Source organism: Panthera leo, chromosome A1 (assembly GCF_018350215.1).
Source record: "Panthera leo isolate Ple1 chromosome A1, P.leo_Ple1_pat1.1, whole genome shotgun sequence".
Classification (NCBI taxonomy): domain Eukaryota; kingdom Metazoa; phylum Chordata; class Mammalia; order Carnivora; family Felidae; genus Panthera; species Panthera leo.
Window position 1 is genome coordinate 233094342 of NC_056679.1, and position 21448 is coordinate 233115789.

A 21448-nucleotide genomic window follows, 5' to 3' on the forward strand; every position below is an offset into this window, starting at 1 on the left:
GATGTGTACGGAGATATTACTGGAGAGAAGGTAAGGGATGTGATCTGTTCACTGGTCACCGGGTAACCCAAGAGAACCATCTTTCTTCCCAAAGCTCTTACGCAAACTTGACCCTCACTGGGGTGGCCTTTGATGCTTTCTGTTTTCGACATTTCCTTCATCGCTGTCTGTTGCCTGCAAAAGTACCTCCTGGCCTTTTATGGTTCCGAGGCTCTTTCTTTCCCAAGGACTCTGAACATGCAGGTGCTGGCTGTGCCTCTATGATCACTCCTACAAGTTTCCCAGTGAAGCTCGTACACATCAAATGAGCCTCAGATGTACTTCTGCTCTGACAGAAGCGGCAGCCACTTTCTGGGCGTTCTCTTTAGGCCACAGGGATTCAGGATATATGCGCACACACGTACGTATATGTGTGTGTGTTCTAAGTATAAATATATATTAAATACAAATACATATTTTATATATAATTTATTGTTTTTAATTTTTTAGTGTTTATTTATTTTTGAAGGAGACAGAGAGAGAGAGACAGAGCCTGAGTGAGGGAGGGGCAGAGAGCAAAGGAGACACAGAATCTGAAGCAGGCCCCAGGCTCCGAGCTGCCAGCCAGAGCCCGACGCTGGGCTCGAACCCACAAACTCTGAGATCACGAGCTGAGCTGAAGCTGGACGCTTAACGGAGTGAGCCACCCAGGCGCCCCCATGTAAATTTTTATATATTAAACTAAATATAAATATGTCTTTATAAATGTTTTAGATTTAAATATATTTTAGGTTTAAATATACATACTGGGCAAGTGCACACACATGGACATATATACATGTGGTGAGCACGTGCCTCTTGAGTGATGATAAAAATGCTTGACATCCCGACATCTCTACTGAGGTAAGTAATGTCATTACTGCATCGCTGTGGTTGTAATGTTGGTGTCCCCCACCAGTATTCGTGTATTGAAATCCCAACCACAGTGCGATGGTATTAGGAGGTGAGGTCTTTGAGAGGTGACCTGACCATGCTGCACCCCGATCTTGAACTTCCAGCCTCCAGAACTGTGAGCAATGAATTTCTGTTGTTCACAAGCCCCTCGGGTCATGGTATTTTGTTTCAGCTACCTGAATGGACTAAGACAATCATTTTACAGATGAGGAAACAGAGCGCCAGAAAGGTTAACATAAGTTTTGCAAAGCCACCCAAGTATCAAGGGGTGTCCAAGGATTCAGAGCCAAACGATGAAGAACCAAAGCCACGTATAACAAATACACAATACTACCTCTCAGCAAACAGTTCAGAGAACCCCTGTTGAAAGCACGCCACTATTAACCAGGCTCACCTCTGTCCCAGCTGTGCCTTGAGAGGATTAATAGAATACCGAGGTATGGCGTGAATCTGATGAGGGCACGACACAGTGACAACATAAACTAAGCAGGCAGCAGTGGAAATGCCAATGTAAACTATACAACAGGGCACCTGTTATGGGGGATACCAGGGAGAAAACAGAGAGAGAGAGATGTAGAGTTGGGTGAGGCGGGGGGGGGGGGGGGGGGCGGGGTCACCAACAGAAGTAGGGAGGATGACAGAAGAGCGGTTTGGGAAAGGTGGGTTTAGACATGACATTTTTCATAGGTAATGAAAAATGAGTCTGGAACCCAAGGAAAGGTGGAGGGCAGAATGAGTGCACTGGGAGCCATCAGATGATTGAAAGTGTGTGATGAGCCGAACGCTGACCAACACAAATATAGCGCAGAGGAAAGGTGTCTCTGTGCAGAACCCAAAAGAACATGTGTGTGTTTGGTGGTAGGAATAAAAAGAGTGCCCATCAAAGGACGCAGAGAGGAAAGAGCTAGAGAACCTGAATGGTACCAGAGGATGGGAACCAAGAGAAATGTTTATGTTTTTCCCTCCGAGAGTATTTTTCCGTTAACGGACAAAAAGGTGAACAGCAAAAGGCAGCACCGCAGAAATCTAGGATGGAAAATGGCTTTAAATTTAGCGAGTGTTTTGTGTTGAACAATGAATTTTGATGGCAGCTGAAGAGTCAATTTAGGAAGTGGGTAAGAAGGAAAGAGGAACGAGAGTAGTTGCTACTTTTTCAAGATCAGTGACGAGTGGAAGGAAGCAAGAATAAATACTCATTGTGAGATATGCAAGAATCGGTAACGTGTTTCTTAGGTTATTTTTAACTTTTAAAATAAGAGAAACTGGAATATTTATTAGCAAAGAAGAAACAGATATGCATTACTGGGACCATTTAGATAAGTAATAACTATAGTGCTAATATGTTGGTGGATATTCTAAAATGCTTACAAGATATGTTAGAGATAGAATAAAAGAACAGAGAATAGAATGGTTCCTGATAAATCATATTCAAAAGGAAAAGGAATTCAAAACAGAATGACACTATTTTAAAAAACATTAGGAACAAACACTAAATGTCAAGAAGCAGAATGAGAGATACTAGGTATATGGTATCATGATATCACAACAAATGCGATTAGTCTCCAATTTCTCTCTCTAAAAACCAGTAAGTTTAGATTTAAAACCAAAATCACAATTACATGGCTTAAAAATGTTAAAGAAACCAGAGAAAGCTTTCACCAATCAATTTTTTAAGTTTGTTTATTTAATTATAAAAAAAAAAACCAATACAATGGGCATTTCCTATGAATACAGGCACCAAAAGGCTGCCCAACAGAATGATGTCATGCAGGGCTTTGAAAGCTCTTGACATCAGACTGTGTGAAAAATTAAAGGTAGAAAAACAAAAGAGTGTGGGGCCTGCAGGTGACTGCTGCATATGGGTTCGGGAAGAAGGCACTGTCATGGTGGATAGGAAATTTCCCGAGTGTCTGGATACAAGAAAAACATACATCTCAACAGTATCTCTGCTGTTTATAATCATATAAAATTCATGTGGACAGGAAGGTAACTTCTTTATAAGAGCACAAAACCTCTAAAAATTTCAAAATCAATTTATGAAAACTGTGTGGGAACTTTGCAGGGAAAACCCTAAAAGCTTTGCTGATTGATTCAAGGGTATATTTTTGTAAAAAGGGAAATTCAACATTTCTGAATGGGAAGGCTAAAGGAATATATTTAGGAACATGAAAACAATATTCGCACAGTCTATGTAGGAAAGTAAACAGTCAAAAAAAAAACAATCTAATTTAAAAACATATAAAAAGGGAGGGTAGTGGTGATCCTGAAAGATAGAAAATGTAATGGCAAAATATATCAATTACAACCATGATGTCAGGGCGCAGAGGCAAACTTCTGGAGAACATAGAGTTGGCCTAAGAATTAGTATATGATAAAGGAAACATCGCAGTGTAATAGAACACAGAAACATAACTCAACAGCAAGGAAAAACAGCACAATCACATCTCCCATTATCATCATCTACGCTGTTCTTTAAGTCTGAGGTGCCGGGTAATCTGTATTTTTATTTGCATTCTTTTCCAACTCCAATTTGAGTACAATCCATTATGGGCAGAGTTTCACCGAACTGAAAATCGTGGGGCAGAGATTAAGGGCAGTCTGCTTCCCCATGCCACAGAATCCTTTAGCCACACCCCTGACAGATGATGACCCACACCTCTCCCCGCACCCAGCACCCGCCTCCCAGCAATTCCCTGGGATTGTGTGCAGGCAGGATCAGACCTAAGGTCCCGCTTTGCAGGACATACGTGACACTGGAAGCATGCATGGTAGCATTGATTTTCAAATCCTCATTCCTCTACTCAAGGGTGCTCCTATGAGGAAAGGCTGGGCAGGGAGCAAGCACGCAACTTCCTCTGAAGCAACAGAAAAGCAAATTTTCCAAATCCATTCTCAGCTGGACCACTCTATGAGCTATAGACTGAGAAACAACGCAGCCCGTCATTCTCTATGCCCCCAGCAAAGAAAGACAGTAAGAGATGAAACGATTGAGGTCATCATTCTCTAGAGAAAATACCCACAAAATGCCATCAAGTAGGTCTCTCTCTCTGTTTTTGCATAATCTGTTTGATTTTGTTTTTCTAGGCTTCATGCTTGTATTGCCCATTTCCCAGTGAAATAAAGCTGTGATGTCACCGAAAGCAGAAGACAGTAGCTATAAATGCTGATTTCCATGGGAAAGGACAGGACCATTTTTCATGAAAGCGTATAAAAAGCAAACTTATTTAAAGGCACGTTTTAACTTTCTTTCCATTATTCATCAGCAACTTTGAGAGATCTGTCAATTCTCTCCTGTGGCATTTGTCACATTCACGTTCTTTTATATCAGCTGGTGAAGTTCTGCTCTTTAATAAAAGGATTCCCCTCCGTTTTTCAATAAGGCATTCAAAATCCCACTCATAACTTTTCAGAAAGCTCACTCATTTGGAAGTGTCACATCTTCACGGCCCGAGTTTTTTTTTGTTTTGTTTTTTGTTTTAATTTTTTTAACGTTTATTTATTATTGAGACAGAGAGACAGCTTGAGCAGGGAAGGGCAGAGAGAGAGAGAGAGAGAGAGAGAGAGAGAGAGAGAGAGAGACAGAATCCAAAGCAGGCCCCAGGCTCCGAGCTGTCAGCACAGAGCCTGACGTGGGGCTCGAACTCGTGAACCCCGAGATCATAACCTGAGCTGAAGTTGGCCCCTTCACCGACTGAGCCACCCAGACGCCCCTCACGGCCCGAGTTTTGAGTGTTCCTTGCTCTGCCTGCCCTTCTTAAAACATATCATCCGTGGTGGACGTGTCTCTGTGTACTGACCCACGCTGTGGAACACTCACTCCGAAATATTCCCCCGAGAGAGTTTCCCAACTTGTTAATAAAATTCACCAGCAAAGGTCTGAGATAGTAATTATCTTAAGTGCTATACTCACTGATGTCAAATCTAGCACTGTTCCAAAGATCCATTATCCTGCAAACTGTCACCAACATTGTATCCATGAGCAGAACTTTTCATTGAAGGCTAGTTTAAATGCGTGTTCCTCAGCACATCTGGATCGAATTAATAGGCTAGGGTGATTTCAAGCTTGTATTTTGTCTTTGACATAAAAATTGCATTGTTTATGACACATGCAAAACTTCTGTCTGTACACTCCTTCCCGGAAGGCTATATTGATCACCTCCATGACAATGAGGCTAATGGAACCCAAGTTCATAACAATATTTCAGCCAAGACCACACTAGTGACTTTTGGGGAGAGGAATGTGGGCACAGAGAACAGGAATGGCACATTTTTGCTGTCTTTGTTACTTTTTTGAAGATCTAATGTGAACGACAACATGACACAATTGAGCCTCATAATGGGACGACGCATCTGATAGTATCTGGGTTCATTCAAAGCAGTCATAGGACATGAAGTGCTCAGAGATCACCCTTAACGTGCAAGGAATCCAGAAGAGACAGAGGGAGAGAGTCAGGACGTGTGAATCAAGAGGAGGTAAGAATACTCCGGAGTCCAGAGTTGCTATAAATCACAATGAGTCCAAAATGTAGGAGGACGTGCTTTTGGGACCACTGATAATAACACAGTTAAACTAATTACCTCTGAGTACATATATAATTAATTATTGCATTATGAAAGCTGAACAGTGGGAGGGAGGGAGGGACAGAGAGAGAGAGAAAGAGAGAGAGAGAGAAAACACTATACCGGTGTTTTTATCAGCTGTGTTTAAGCGTGCATGTTCTTGCTTACTCCATGCAGGCAACTGCACTAGGTTCTAAGACTATAAAGAAAAATAATAAAATAACAGACAGCCCTTTCCACCAAAGAATTCACAGTCTAGTTTCAGGATGGCAGGAATGGGCCCCAAGTAGACCTCTCAGAGGGATAACGATGATGTCCCTGGGAAATGCACCTGAGTCACTTAGTCTGGCAGTAAGCTCTCAGGCAGCTGCCCAGACAGCTGCCACATGTTGACCCCCAGGGACTCATTTGTAGGCAGGAACACTGGGAGAGGGTCAGGTTAAGACACTCACGAGGCACATTCACATGATGCACTGTTTCATGTGCGTGATTTGTGTTTGGTCCTCCAATCGGCGGAGCCCGTCTTGGAGTGCGAGGGTCCACATATGTAGCTAAGCCTTGTCCAAGAGATGGTCATGTCCTTCAGGGCTGAGATGTTGGGCGTGGCCTGCCAAGCCTCAGACTCCAGCAGGTTGGTCTGACCTTATTCCACAGTCAATGGTTAAATACTCCTGTTTTGATTCTATACAGCTTGTTTAAAAGACCCAAGTCCTAACTTCTTAGAGAATCTAGCACACATGTAGCCGGAAAGGTGCCTAAAACAGGACTGGGGTGGGGGTGGGGGGAAGAAAACAGCAAGAAAATTCCATTGAGGCCAAAGCATTATTTGCTGGTTGATCGTCATGGGCAGGAGTCCGTGAACAGCAGGGAGAAAACAGTGTGTCTGCGGTGGCTTTCACAGTTTTGACAAAAGGAGGTGATCGGAGCTGCCTCTCACTGTTCCCTGTTTTTTGCTTTTCAATTCTTAACTATTCCACTGGTTGCTGATGATTTTTGTCTCCAGGTGGAACGCCTACCTTTGCTTTTTCCATTCTTATAAGGAAGATTACACTTTTAGGAAAACTATCCAACGTTGAAATGTTCAAGCCCTGGACAGTGATCCTCCCAGGAATATGGTGATAACGACACATTCATGGATATGCGATTTTCTTTCTCTTTCCTTTTCTTTCTTTCTTTCTTTCTTTCTTTCTTTCTTTCTTTCTTTCTTTCATTTATTGGCTAAGAGGAGGAACTCTTTTCCTTCTAATGTTTAATCTCACGGTTTCACTTTAATGTGTTTCTAAAACGTAGTTAACCCAAGTTGAAGCCTGAGTTTTTGTCTTCATTGTCTTTATTCTACCTACAGTCTTCCCAGTCTTTCTGTTCCTTCTCATGGTTTCCATGTTGTTATTATTATTTGTCTACTAAGTAACTCTTTTTCATTGTTTCTATTGGAGTTAAAACCTTTCTAGTAGCTATTACCAGAACAGGAGTTCGTATACTCAATAGACTAGTACTGTGATTAGTTAGGAATTGTAATCTAGGAACACAAATGCCTTTCTGGAAAAATCAATCAATCCTTCTTCCCCTCACTTCCTGGGAATCAATGATTCAGAATAAAAGAAAGACATTGAGAAAACCATATAATGTAATACAGTAGAAATTATTAAAATGTTTTCGCAGAGATGCCATAGAAGATACATAATACAACACTGGCCTCCATCTTGGGTAAAGAAAACCTTCCCCGAACAAACTGCTTGGCTCTTTCTGGCTCCCCTTTACAGCTGCATGTGTCAAAAGAGCTGTCCATGCTCAATGCATGCACTTCCTCACCTTCTATTTTCTCCCTACCTGAGCTCAGTCATTTCCATCCCTCTGCCCAGGCCACCCGTGAACATGTTGCCAAGACTGGTGATCACTTCTTTGACACTCTCTTTCAGCACTTGGCTAAGTTCACCATGGTCCCCCCTAAACTTTCTCCCTTTACTTCTCTTGAACCACATTCTCTGGCTTCTCTCCTACAAGAGTGATCTTTTTCAGTGACTTTGGCTGAGTCCTCTCCTTCTGTTCTTTCTCTAACGTTGGTGTGTTTTCAGGGTTGGCCTTGGGTCATTTTAATATTTTCTGATCACGTTCTCCCTAGAAAATCTCATTTAGTCTTTTAAAGACCAATATAAGGGCACCTGGGTGGCTCAGTCGGTTAAGCGTCCGACATTGGCTCAGGTCATGATCTCACGGTCCGTGAGTTTGAGCCCCGCGTCAGGCTCTGTGCTAACAGCTCAGAGCCTGGAGCCTGCTTTGGATTCTGTGTCTCCCTCTCTCTCTGACCCTCCCCCGTTCATGCTCTGTCTCTCTCTGTCTCAAAAAATAAATAAACATTTAAAAAATTTTTTAAAAAAGACCAATATATGTTGGGGTGCCTGGGTGGCTCAGTCAGTTAAGTGTCCAACTTTGGCTCAGGTCACGATCTTATAGTCTGTGCATTCGAGCCCCGCATCGGGCTCTGTGATGATAGCTCAGAGCCTGGAGTCTGCTTCAGATTCTGTGTCTCCCTCTCTCTTTGCGCCTCCCACACTCACACTCTGTCTCTCAATAATAAATACACATTAAAATTAAAAATAGATATATAAAATATATATATATTATATAAAAATATATATGTATATATGGTATATCAACATACCAATGTATGTTGATGACTTCCAAATTTACATTTTCAGATCCAGATCTCATGTAAAAGCTATAGGTTGGCATTGCCCCTTGGACGTTATCATGGGTATCTCAAAATTACTCTTAAAAACTGAGAATAAACTGAGGGTTGATGGGGGGTGGGAGGGAGGGGAAAGTGGGTGAGGGGCATTGAGGAGGACACCTGTTGGGATGAGCACTGGGTGTTGTATGGAAACCAATTTGACAATAAATTTCATATTAAAAAAATTAACTGTTCAAAACTCAACTCTTGATTTCAACTCTACCACTACCTGCAATAAATGTTGTTCCCAAAGACTTTAACATCTTATAAGTGGCACACTAGCCATTACCCAGCTGCTCAAGTTCAAAGCTTTGAATCTTTCTTATTTTATCTTTCTCCCATCCAACACCTAACTCAACAGTAATTCCTACCAGTTCAGTTTCAAAATACACCCTGCATCTGTCCACTGTGACCGAAGCTACTCTTACCTCTAGTCTGGACTACTCCCAAAACTTGTCCCTCTGCTAACGCTCCTTCCTCCTCTATTCTCCACCAGCAGTCAGAGAGATCCTTTTAAGAATGTTACCAGTTCATCTCACTACCTCACTTAAACTCCTCAGTGCCTTCCCATTCAGTGTATAATAAAATTCCAAGTCCTCAGCATACTTTACAAGGCCAAGTGTGTGGTCTGGCTCCCGTCTCTGTCTCCAACTCTCTTCTCTTACCCAACTGTCCCCCCGACCTTGATGTTCCTCAAACAGGACAATCTGGTTTCTAACTCAAGACCCTGCAGACCTGCCCCCTCTGTTTAGAGCATTTTCATCAAAGTATCAGAGGGCTGCATCCTTCTGCAATACCATTTCAGTCCAAACGTCACCTCTCCAGAGAAGCCTCCCTGATGCCTGCTCCGATATGCCGCTCTGCCTTCTCCATTACACTTTGCCACAGTAACTTGCACCTTCTAATCAAATTTATGCATTTAGTAAGTTATCATGTCTCCTTTCATTGGTGTTTAAGCCCAAAGACAAAAGGGACCGTAAATCTCAGGTATTACTCTATTCTCTGGGGTTAATCCCTTGGCACATAACATACAATCACAGATAAAATTGTGAAGTAGACGTTTCGATAGATAGGAGAGCTAGTGCCTTCCACAGTCTTCATGATCCTGTATTTAATGGGAGTATATATGTAAAAACTATTATTTTAACTTAATAGTCTATGCACGGCTTTATGTGCATATCATTACCCCAATGCTCCTCTGGTTTCATTCCTGAGCAAAGCATATAGTTGTACATGCTTTCACATCTATGGAAAACACAGGTCTCTGGGAGGAATTTTCACATCTGGCAGCTTACATATATCAAATGGTTCCTAACATATAAGCAGATTAAAGGATTCTTCCAGAAAAGCCCTAGAACAAAATTTCCTAAAACTCTGAGGACACCCAGACAACCTAAAAGAAAAAAAAAAATCCAAACAATAACACCTTTTGAAAACACAAATGCAATTAACAAAATTAAAAAACTCGTAAGTCCTAAGCGTTAATTTGGTATGAACATCCATGGGTGCCTCAATACAATAAGCACATCACTAATGCCACATGACATGTTTTTTTTATCTATGACTGGGCTCATGGTAACAAATTATTAAACACAGAGGTTCAATAACTTTAACATCTTAAATCAGCCCCATGCTGATGGACATAAAGTGCCTTTTCCCTCTATTAACAGTTAAGTGGCCCATCTGTGGTTTCATCTGCAGGAAGAAAAATATCATAAGAGACTTGACATTTTGTCTTTGATTTTGGAATAAATGCACATCTTCTCCTGTATGTGACAAATACCAGAAGAATGGATAATGGAACCAGAAGGACTGATTTTGGAATTCCTTTCGATTGGGTTTATTTCACTCATATCAAGTGAGGTAGAACTTTCTTGAGTCTTTCCACTAGATTATTCTTTGCCTATTATACAATCTTGCCAGCATCAAAATATTTCATCCCAGGGTATAAAAAGTAGGCGGTCTCCATGAAACACTAAAAATTCCCAGAGGCCCAAAATATCAGAACCAGATGCTCTGCTTAGGGTGCAACTTCTGTTTTCTGTGCTTCTTTTATATTATCAGCAGAGATTAGCTTGTGATAATCTGAAGCAACAGAACTCTTTCCCAGGTGTGTCCCCAACAAGACAGGTGAGATGCTTACTCTGCATAGATATTAGCTGGGAGTTTGGCTCACGTTTCTTACATAGAGGAAACGTCTGGAGAGTTCTACTTTACCATGTAGCTCTTCTACTGTCATGATAGAACTAGACACTTGCATATATTCAATTCATTAAAAGGATCTCTGCTTAATGAATTGCTGTAACCCTTAGTTTCTTTCCTTTAGAGCAGAACGCCTGACTTGTTAAAGAGTGAACAAATAAAGTGTGCTATTTTTGTGAGCTACTATTTACTAACCCCCTGCAGTGGTAGTCTTCATTAGGCATGGACATTCGAAGGGATTCCTATGAATCCCTCCTCTTTCCCCGTAGTCTTGGATCTGTAATCGTTGCTTTCTCCTTAAAGGAGTCAGAGTACACATTCACAACACGGCCTTCATTGTCATCTTAGAAAATATGTACTGATTTCAACCATTTGAACTAAAGGACTTATCAGAAATTATTTCAGGCTTAACGATTTGAGGGTCACTGATATATTTTTTTTTTCTGGAATCGATTTCCATTTCTCATTTAAAGGAACTGGGTAAAAGGCTCATGGTGAAATGCAGCGTCTTGGAATACCTTGCCCTGGAATTTCTCAATAAGGCATAACATCTGAGCTTCAAGAGAATTTAAATCGTCAACATGATACAATATGGTGCAAACCATTAAACCAATTGTTTAACTTCAATCTGACGATTCAAACGGCAAACACGGTGAGGAGAGCCCTTTCATGAAACCGTGACTCTTCCATTTTTTCCAACTTTCACGTGACGAGGAAGTGTGGTCTTCTACGTGATTCCATCTTTCACTAATGAGCGATGAGAATAAGGTGGTGATAAGCATCTGTATGAGCTATGACCTCTCCCTTGAGCGAGAGATGCCAAAGGGAAAGTTGTGTAATCTATCACTTGATAAAATGGACAGAAGTGGTGACCAAGCACAATATAAGCTATGACTTCATCAAGGAAGGGACACCAAATAGAAACTCTACAGGGATTATTTAATAAAATAGAAAAAAAGTAGACACCCACCCCCCGGGTGGGAGGAAAGTGTAGTTAATAATCTTTGATGACACAAAAGCCAGAGCAGGGTCTGCGTATCTGAACCAGACCGTACACAGGGTGTGATGTTGTGGGGTTCTCACGTTCTGCTGTCGCTGCTGGATGCACCACCCTACCCAAAGGTCCTGGGTAACATTGACACTAAAATTTACTGCTTTAGTTCTTCAGGAATGGCAGTGACAATGTCTCACTGGCTGGAACTTCTGTTGGGCTCTTTCTGCCCAATTTGGTTCCCTCAAGAAGCATATGCGGTTGACATGCCTCAGCCTGGACTCTGCCTAAAAGCTCCTATTAGGATGAAGGAAATTGAGGGAAACAATAAGTCCTGTAATATGAGTTGGGATTGACTCACACCATCCATTCCCCGGGGTAAAAAGTAAACTTCTGAACTTGGTGAGAAGACGCTGGTAGAAGAGTGTCCGGGGTAATTATCCACCAATTATCCAACATTTCTCTGCTCACTCTGTTTGCCTCAAGGAAGAATGGACGAGAAGGTAACTCCGGGGATGGCATGGCCACATCCACCCCTCCCTCCCGCCAACCTCACGCTCAATGCCTCAGCCAGGGCGGCAGCTGATTTCTGCTGTTTAATATAAGTGCACCTGCATCATCAGGGTTCAATGGCCAGACCGGCTACTGACCACTTTCTTAACAGGACACCATTTTAGAGGCTGGGAAAACTGTTTGTTAAATTGGGCAAGGGATCACATGAACCTCCGTGAGAGAATCTAAGAGAGCAGTTAAGAAATGCGACCAGCATCACACTAAGGTAACACAACCTTGGGGTGCCTGGGTGGCTTTGTTGGTAGAGCATCCGACTCTTGATCTCGGATCAGCTCATGATCTCACGGTTCGTGAGCCCTGCGTTGTGCCCTGCGCTGATGGTCCGGAGCCTGCTTGGGATTCTCTCTTCCTCTTTCTGCCACTCTGTCACTAATGCTCTCTGCCTCTCTCTCTCTCTCTCTCTCTCTCTCTTAAGGAAAAAAAAAAGCTCAATTCAGAAGCTCTGCCTCCAGAGTGCACCCTCTCTCTTCTCAGCCCTTCTGCCACAGTAGGGAAATAAAGCCACAGACAGATTTCACACGGTGGCTCCTTGCATGGTGTGAATGACCTTCCATAGAACTTCCTGACACCCGACACCCTCATGGAGGACACTTCACTTAACCCGGCAACTCATTACCTAGTGACCACATCAGACACACATTTGGTATTATCTTAGGCTTTCTTATTTAACTAGTAATGATGAATGGCATAGTTAATTTAAAAAAAAAAAGTATTTCATGCCTCAGAAAATCTCTAGCTAACCTATGTTCAGAGATCGCTGAAACGAACTTGCAAAGAACCAACATGAAAGGCAGAAAAGGCCACGCTGACTAGCCGAGTGAACTTGGATAAGTAATTTGGACAATTCCTTTACCTGGTTGAAATAGGAAAAAGGACTTAGGTCAGAGAGTTGATACAGAAATAAAAAAGAGGATGGCAGGCTAGATAATGGCCCTGAAAAGAGGATGGTCCCCATCCTAGTCCTCAGAACCTAACTATGTCACCTTACATGGTAAACCAAGAGCTTTGCAGTGGGATTAAATTAAGGACCCCGAGGTGGATAGACTACCTTGGATTATTCTTATGAGAAGGAAGCAGTGGCTTTAGAGCAGATGGAGGGAAGAAAGTACATGGAGAATCAGAGGGCAGAGAGTTCGAGAGGAGAGGGGGAGAGGGAGAAGGAGGTGGAGACACTGGAAGGTTCTACGCTGCTGAGACTGAACATGGAGGGAGGGGCTAGGAGTCACGGCATTCACTCAGGCTCTAGAAACTCAAAATCAAGGAAACAGACTCTCCCTTAAAGCCAGCCGTGACAATACTTTGACTTCAGCTCATGAGACTGATTTTGGACTTCTAACCTCCAGAACTGTGTGAGAATAAATTTGTTCTATTTTAAGCCATTATGTTTATGGTAATTTGTTACAGCACAGCTAGGGAATGGATACGTCAAAGTACTAAACAGACTACCAGGCACATTATGAGGACGCAAAAAAAAAAAAAAAAAAATTAGTTACTTCTTGTCTCCTTTCCCTCATGAAAAAGGGCCAAATCTAGCAGCCCAAATCTAAAACATCTCCAACACTTTTTCCTGGCATCCTAAATGACTTACACAATACATTCAGCAATGCCCTAATGGGGCCTGCTATCATATTAGGATAAAGATGGGCACATTCATTATTCAACCATGAACACAAAAGGATCAGTTATTCATTTCACTGATGTCTGCAGAGAAGAAAACCAATTTTGCCCCCAACGAGAGCCAGAAAGCCTACTGGTTCACTAAACCCCCACCTGGGGTACAGATCTAGGTTCATCAGGGGTCCATACCTCGCTTGACTAGTATTTTCTACTAGAATGCGTAATTCTGTCATATTCAATCTATAGCGTGGTTCCAGATGAAGGCAGACCATGTAAAAACGCTTTGAGTTACACCACTTTAAAACAAAGACAACATAGAAGTTGAAGAGGGTTTATTTTCTTTCTATAAAAAAAAAAAAGAAAATACAGTTTTTACTACTTCAGAGGCAAAATTCATTTCCACTGCCCATGCGGTTAGGAGAGAAATTCTTGTTTTGTTCTGAATCTGGCTCCTATCAATTCCTGAGAGTCTATTACACACTCCAGGGAAAAACACCCGCTGTTTTCTCAGGTTTGATAAAGAACCTTCTATTGCACTGAAACTGTGCTCAAGACATGGCTGAGGCTTTTCCTGCAGGATGTGAGTCTTGAGAAAAAAGTCGAAAGGCCTAAAGGTGGCCTCGGTGCTAATGCAACGCCTTACATTTCCCACCTAGTGAAAAAATCATAATTTTCAGTGTTTCTATATGAGAGCACTTTTAGGGCAAGAATATAACTCTGAGAAAAATCTCTGCTAACATTTTTCATTCTCTCCTCTCCCCCAATCTCATAGCACAAATAGTCACTTTATTCAAACATGGTTTTTAGTCTCTAAAAATTCATCTCATTTGCATCTAGGAAAAATATCACAACATTTGAAGGAAAGAAAGTAAAGAGCTGAGCAATGCTGAAAAGGTTTCAGAATTCCTAGACACCTCCCAACAGCATCAGCTATTACAGCCCCCAGCAGGTTGCATGAGGGGGGCTTGCTGGGCTCGCCTGACACTGGCCTATCTCAACAAGGCCCGAGGTCAGCGTGGGTGAGCTGGGAAACAGGCCCAGTGACTATCCAAGATGGCGGCCACTCAGCCTCTGGGAGTGTCAACTCCCACTGAGGCAACTGCCAATATAGAATATTCGAATGGATGGCATTTATATTGTCCTAATAGATGCTGAAACAAATTCTTTTGCTCAGCATCCACCCCTATCATTGAATTAAGCACTTTGAAGAGTACTGCCATTTGCCATGGTGATTGTGGATGAAGCAAAGGTGGTTTGTGGTAAAGGGTGGGCAGGAAGGGACACGTGGCGCCCTCGGACTGTCATTTGGTCTGTGGCCGTACCAGGACTCATGGTCTCCGGACTCACCCTCTATATGAAGGACATACAGGTTGCTGTTGGCTAATTTTTTTTTTTTTTGTATTTCCTTATATCTGGCAGATCACGTCTTACTGATTTTATTAACTAAAAGAAGATTCTGTTCCCACTTAATTGCATGCCAGTTTCAAAAAAGTGTAAGCATTCACTCTAATTCTAGAAACATATTTTCCAAAGCCCTAACAAGAAAAGTACTGCATTCTGGGCACCAGACCCTGGGAGCTGACTCCCAACATCAATAGCAAAACACATTTGTGGTGTCAAATTATATTTTATTAGGCATCTTTAGCACAAGGTCTTACTCTTCTTTCAAAGTGTCCCTCTTCTCTAAAAGGTCCCTTTTTAAAAAACTAGTAAATGTCCTTATAATACCTTATAGTACCTCTCATGATTGTCCCATAAAGCCTCAACACACAAGATGTCATAGCTCTAATTCCTGAGCTACCTAAGGTCCAAGTATGGCCACCGGACTACTCAGAGGCCACAGATCACCGTGACAAGAGTGACACCTGGTTCTGGGGGTTCAGGGACTCTTCAGAGAAGTATGCAGTGCAGATGAGGTCAGTAGCCTGACTTACTGCTTTTGCCAAAGCTGGTACTATAAATATTAGGTTACATAATCTGTCTACTTGGAATTTCAGTTCCCTCAGCCTTCATGCGATTTTGAAGTAGATTCTGGAGGTGATGGAAAAGAAAGTTAAATATGCCTGTCAGAACCAAACTGATAGAGTCGCTACTATTTGGGAAAGGAAACCATTTATCCTCAAATGTTTGAAATCTACAGAGAAAACAATCATGAACACTAAGTGCTGCCTGTTGAAACTGTGGAATCTTCTAGAACCCAGATTTAAAATGTTACTGGACACAAGTATATGAAAATATACTGGATAACAGCCCCAAATTAACAATGGTCTATAACTCTTAATGTTGAATCCGGAGTTTGATACACATAGATATCAAAGAATTAAACATTCGTTACTGGAAACCTTTGCTATATGGGTTGTAACAAAATGCTTTTTAAAATTTAACTGTGAGATTTGCTAGTGATACCAGTGAGAATACAACGTTCATGGCCGTATCCTGGTGCCTAGAATCATGCCAGACACAAATTAGGTGCTCAGTCAATTTTTGTTGAGTGGATGAAGTGAAATCAACCTGCTGTTTTCAAAGAGGAATTTGATCACTATTCATCAGTCTATACACAAAAGTTTAGCATCAAAACCTAAAGGATGCTTTTTTGGGGGGGGGGGGGTGGGGGGGAGCGGCAGAGGGGGAGAGAGAGAGAGAATCTTAAGCACGTTCTGTACTCAGCACGGAGCCAACCGTAGGGCTCGATCCCACGACCCTGGTCATGACCTAAGCTGAAATCAAGAGTCAGATGCTCAAGTGACTGAGCCACCCAGGTGCCCCTCAAATACACATTTTTGTTGCTACCGTGATACATTTTGGTGTAATTTCATAGAATGGACTAACTCGGTACCATTGAACACATAATAGTGAAACATCTTCCATGCCCCAAATACTGACTGCTACCAGCACAGGCACGGTGATGAATGCTCTCTGACAGGTGAGGTGGGGTATTCACAGAGTCCTGCTAACCACCACCTTTAGACATGGGGACTGGGGTCCCTGGTGACAGATACATAAACCCAAGAAAAACAAAGCCAGTCACGTGATGCCCCGCCGCCACCTGAAGTTAAGCATATTAAATACAGGGCCCCTTGTGTATTTATGGTTTCCCCTCCAAAGCCTATCTGTTTCACCAGCTCTCCACCGTCCCTGATGACACACGGCTTTGCTCGCCACACCTCCTACTCGTCTTCCTCTCTCATTCTTCCGATGTTTTGCCGTAACCTGTGTATTTTTCTGATGTGCGTTTCCACGCCTCCCCCACAACGGTCACCCCGGGACAGGCCCAGTCACGACAGCGAGCTCCCTGCTGCACCCTCCACCTCAACTCCCATGACCTCCCTCAGGAACGACTTTGATTATTTCCTCCCGCGTGGACTACACGGTAGGCACTGTAGGAAGCACTGTGACGGCGCGGAGGGAGGAGGCTCAGATTTCGGCTGGGGCAGACGCCATCAGAGCCCTGTGTTTTCGTTCAAGTGAGTGTCTCGACAAAGCGTCATTGATGATGATGATAATGACTACTGGAGTTTCCCCATCCGTGTGATGATGGCCGCTGATGGGACGCTCGCACGTGGGTGATCCTGAGGTCACCGGGGCTGGGTCTACAGACGCCATCCCTGCTCTTTGGTCTCTAACTCCGCCAGGCACCCAGCCCAAGGCTGGGCGCGGGCAGTCGGCTGCTCCAGATTCTTTCTGATGCCCCACGATGGGTGAACGGTATTAACAGTATTAGCCTAACAGCATCCTCCTAATCATGCCTCAAGTAATGGGGAAGCGAGACTGAAACACACACGTTACCTGCTGACGCTTTTCAAATTCCAGCTTGATCCGGGACTTGATGCAATTGCACGTGTCCTGGTACGTCTGCTGCAGAGCAAGTTCCATGAGGTGCTTGTGGTACGCTCCCGCCAGGTTCCCACAGATGAAAATGATCACGTTGGCCAGGATCTAAGAAGACAGAGAGAGCCTCTCAGTAGGGCGAGCGTTCCTACCTCTTGAACACAACAGTGGCAAAATCCACGTTAGCAACGGCAAGAGAGGGCTCGGCAGGGAGTCCATTTTATTTGTTTCCAAACTAACGTTTTTATCTGCTTAAAAGAAACAGCCATCACCTTCAGGGATTCTAGCCCCTTCTTGGATCCACGCCCTTGGACGGATGACGCTGCAGTCGCTCCCTTGTCTTTAAGCTCAGCCATGTGATTTCAGTAGGAGTGACTGGGTGTCAGAGCCCAGACTCAGATGGCCCACAATGTTTTTTAAAAAAGAAATTTTTTTTTAATGTTTATTTATTTTTGAGAGAGAGACAGAGCATGAACAGGGGAGGGGAAGAGAGAGAGGGAGACACAGAATCCGAAGCAGCCTCCGGGCTCTGAGCTGCCAGCACAGAGCCCGATGCAGAGCTCGAACCCACGAACCGTGAGATCATGACCCGAGCCGAAGTCGGACGCTCAACCGACTGAGCCACCCGGGCGCCCCTGGCCCGCAATGTTTTGAGTGGTTCTCTTGTGCTTCATCAGAAAAAACATAACCTGGCTAACATACTGGTTCCAAAAAAGACTCATGGAGCAGAGACAACCAGACAGCCGACAGTCTACTTTGTCTGCCGCTGAGATTTTGCGGTTGTTACACAGCATTATTTCAATTAATAGGTGACTGATCCAGGCTGCTGATCACCAACGCTGTACTCCCTGAGCCTGGATAAGTGATATTCCCTATTATCCTCTGTTGAGGTAGGAATATGGCAGATTCTTAAACCATAGAAGTCTCTCGTCTTTTGATGATAAAAATTCATGTCCACCAAAACTGGGCGGGGGGGGGGACAGAAAAATATAAAGAAAAACTAAAAAGAACAGTGTGACAGTTCTGCCCAGGGAGCACACCTCGCTGTCCGTTATGTCCCTGTCCCCGCCCCATGACCCTCTGCATTCTCAAACTGTGGCCAAACTTTGCTTTGCCAACACCTCTATCTTGTTCCAAAAGGACCGAATTCACTCTGAATGCAGTGTCTTACTTTTGCTTTTTTTCCTAACGCACATGCATCCTGTGGAAACAGGGTTTCGAATGCTTAGCTACCATTCAGGTCTATGACTACACAATACATCAGTTATATCCATACCGTTCGACATCTACTTTAATATTCCTTGCATCTGCATAATTCTGTAGTGGTCACCCTCACGTACAACGTTTTGGCCTCATGCTTCTTTCGTCTTTCCCTTAGGTCGATTCGTAAAACGCATGGAGTCAGAAGCCACGACTGGTTTTAAGTTTTTAATACATGTTGTGAAGTTGCTCTGAGGGAACATTCCACTTACATTCTTTTTTTAAGTTGATTTATTCTGAGAGAGAGAGACAGAGCAGGGGAGGGGCAGAGAGAAAGAAAGACAGAGACAGACAGAGACAGAGAGAGAGAGAGAGAGAGAGAGAGAGAATCCCAAGCAGGCTCTGCGCTGTCAGCACAGAGCCGATTGCAGGACTCGAACCCATGAACCGTTGAGGTCACGGCCTGAGCTGAAATCCAGAGTCGGCTGCCCAACAGGCTGAGCCACCCCGCCACTTATATTCTCACTTATATTCACTATATATTCACTTATATTCTCACCAAAGTGTGGGACACTGTCTTTCCAGTGTGTGCTCTTATCCAACACACTACAGACACAGGGCAGGCGGTAGTGATATACAAAACGGATTAGCACGGATTTCGCCCTTACGTGTTTAGGGCAAGACCCGCAGGTCTGTCAGAGGATGGGCGGCCACAGCTGGATAAGGTGCCCAACACCCCCTCCTCCACACGGCCTCGTGGCTCCCCAAATAGGGTGCTAATGGCCCTACCAACAAAGGCAGGGTGCCAGCTTCCAAAAGCCCTGTTTTCTCCTCCAAGAGCTTCTGGGTCCCACTGCTCACGTGACTAGAGAGGCTGAGAGAAGGATCCAGGCCCCATGGGCTAAGTCTCCGCTCCTCCCAGGGGCCTTCTCTCACCCCCCTCTCCTCTCAGCCCACGGAGCCGGTGGACCCACGAGTCCCCCTGCTGGGGCAACTCAGGGGAGCGGTGCCAGGACCGTGCGGCCCAGATCCGAGGCCGCACCTGCAAACAGTGGTAACGGCAGCAAAGGAGACGTCCCGTTCTCTGTCCACCTGACGGCTTCCTCACTCTCAGCAGGTTCTGAACACGGGTGGGAGGCGGGACTCCGCAAGCCCTGGGGAAGCCGTTCTGGGGACAGAGGGGACAGCAGGACAGAACTAGAAATGGGAAGAACGGTCTGACGAGCTTCTCCCTGCGAATAAACAGACGCCCTGCAGCAGGAGCAGGGGAAGGGCAGCTCAGACCAGAAGGGCCTTCCAGGAGCCCACCGGCCCACGAGCCTCACAGTCCTGGAGGCGGGCGGCTCCCACAGCCACCCGCGCTCTCACCGCGGCCCCGGAAATGTGCCGTCACACATCCGCAGGTCTTCTTCCTCCAGCGGCGTGGGCGGGTGGAGTATTAACCTGCGTGTGCGTGCTACGTGCGCAGGCGGTACACTTGTCATGCGTGTGCACGCAGTAGGGGGGTGCAACCTGCGTGTCATGCGCGCGGCGTGTGTGACCGGTACGTGTGACGTATGTATGCGACACGTATGTGTCTCTGTCTGCATGTGACTTGGGTGACGTATCTGTGTGTGTGGTACAGGACCCAGGCGGCACCTGGGACGCCCGTGTGCATGCCGCGCGCGCGATTCACGCACGTGACGTGTGGCTTTGCGTGACACGCGCGTGTGCGTCTCTGTGCGATACACCCCGTGAACGTTGCACAGGCATGTGATCTGAGCGACAGGCACGTGTGCTGGTCACGTGTGTGTAAGGGTGAGCAGCGGCCCAGAGCGGGGCTGGGAGGGCGGGCGGCTGTCCTCGCGGGCATTCCCAAGCCGGCCTGGCCGCACGGGGCTCTCCGCGCTTCCGCACGTCACCTCCGCCAGTGTCAATCCCGCGAGCACGGGGCGGAGCCGGCGGATGTCCTGGCGTGCCAGGAAAGAGGACGCGTCCCCCGGCGGGGTCAATCCCGGCGCCCTGCCCGGTGGCGCGCCCATAATTCAGCCCCGCCGCGCCCTGCTCCTGCGCAACGACCGTCTACTTTGCTAAAGATTCTCCGAAGCTGGTCCCTGCTGGATTCGCTTTGAAGGACCAGGCACCGAAGAATGCGGACACGGAGGGGAGCCGACGCAAGCCAGGCCGCTCAGAATTCGAGACTGCGACCCTCTTTTCCTTAAGAGGCGCCGCTGAAATAATAACTTCGTGATTATCTACGAGGGATTGGCCTCTTTCTCCTTAAGAAAATGCCTTCCAAGCAAAAGTGTCAACATTGTAGGAAGTCCGTTCCTCCAAAATGAGTACCAAATGTGAGCAACGGAGCCGGATGATGCCATCACCTGTCCCCAGGAGCCCTGCCCTCAGCAAGATGCACGAATGGGACACTGATGCCACCCACCGGGATGGCGAGCCCTGCCTTCTCCTGTTTTCTTCTGAGGATCCAGTTTGTCCCTTCTGCATTCTCCTGGTCCCAGAGCAGGGCAGGGGGCGGGCTCTAGTCCAATGGCAAGGCTGCCCCACCCCACGGCCCTGCGATGGGGGGGGATCTCTGGTCCCTGCCACCACCCCCTCCCCATGGCTGAGGCTGTGCTCCCCTCAGGAGGGACGTGGCCACCCTACTCAGGCCAGTCAACCCCAAGCTCTCAGCTCCCACTTGAAGCAGCAGGACGACTGAACTTCCGTTTTGAACAGCCAGCTGCATGGAGGCCCTGGTCTCAGTGGAACCACTGGCCACAAATGTCACAACTCATTGATTACTGCAGTCTCTTCCTCCCACACACCAGGACACGAGG

At 45.1% G+C, this 21448-nt stretch overlaps 1 protein-coding gene across 8 annotated transcripts in view; it reads right to left on the reverse strand.

The window, feature by feature from the left end:
* The window catches only part of ADCY2 (adenylate cyclase 2), a 412867-nt gene that overhangs the window by 185021 nt on the left and 206398 nt on the right, over positions 1-21448 (reverse strand). For all 8 annotated transcript variants that reach the window (XR_006206545.1, XM_042953381.1, XM_042953369.1 and 5 more), the window contains exon 4: positions 17394-17543. Coding sequence is in view for 7 of the 8 variants with exons in the window: in XM_042953381.1 (XP_042809315.1) it covers positions 17394-17543 (150 nt within the window). In the remaining variant the exon portion in view is untranslated. The remainder of the gene's footprint in view (positions 1-17393; positions 17544-21448) is intronic.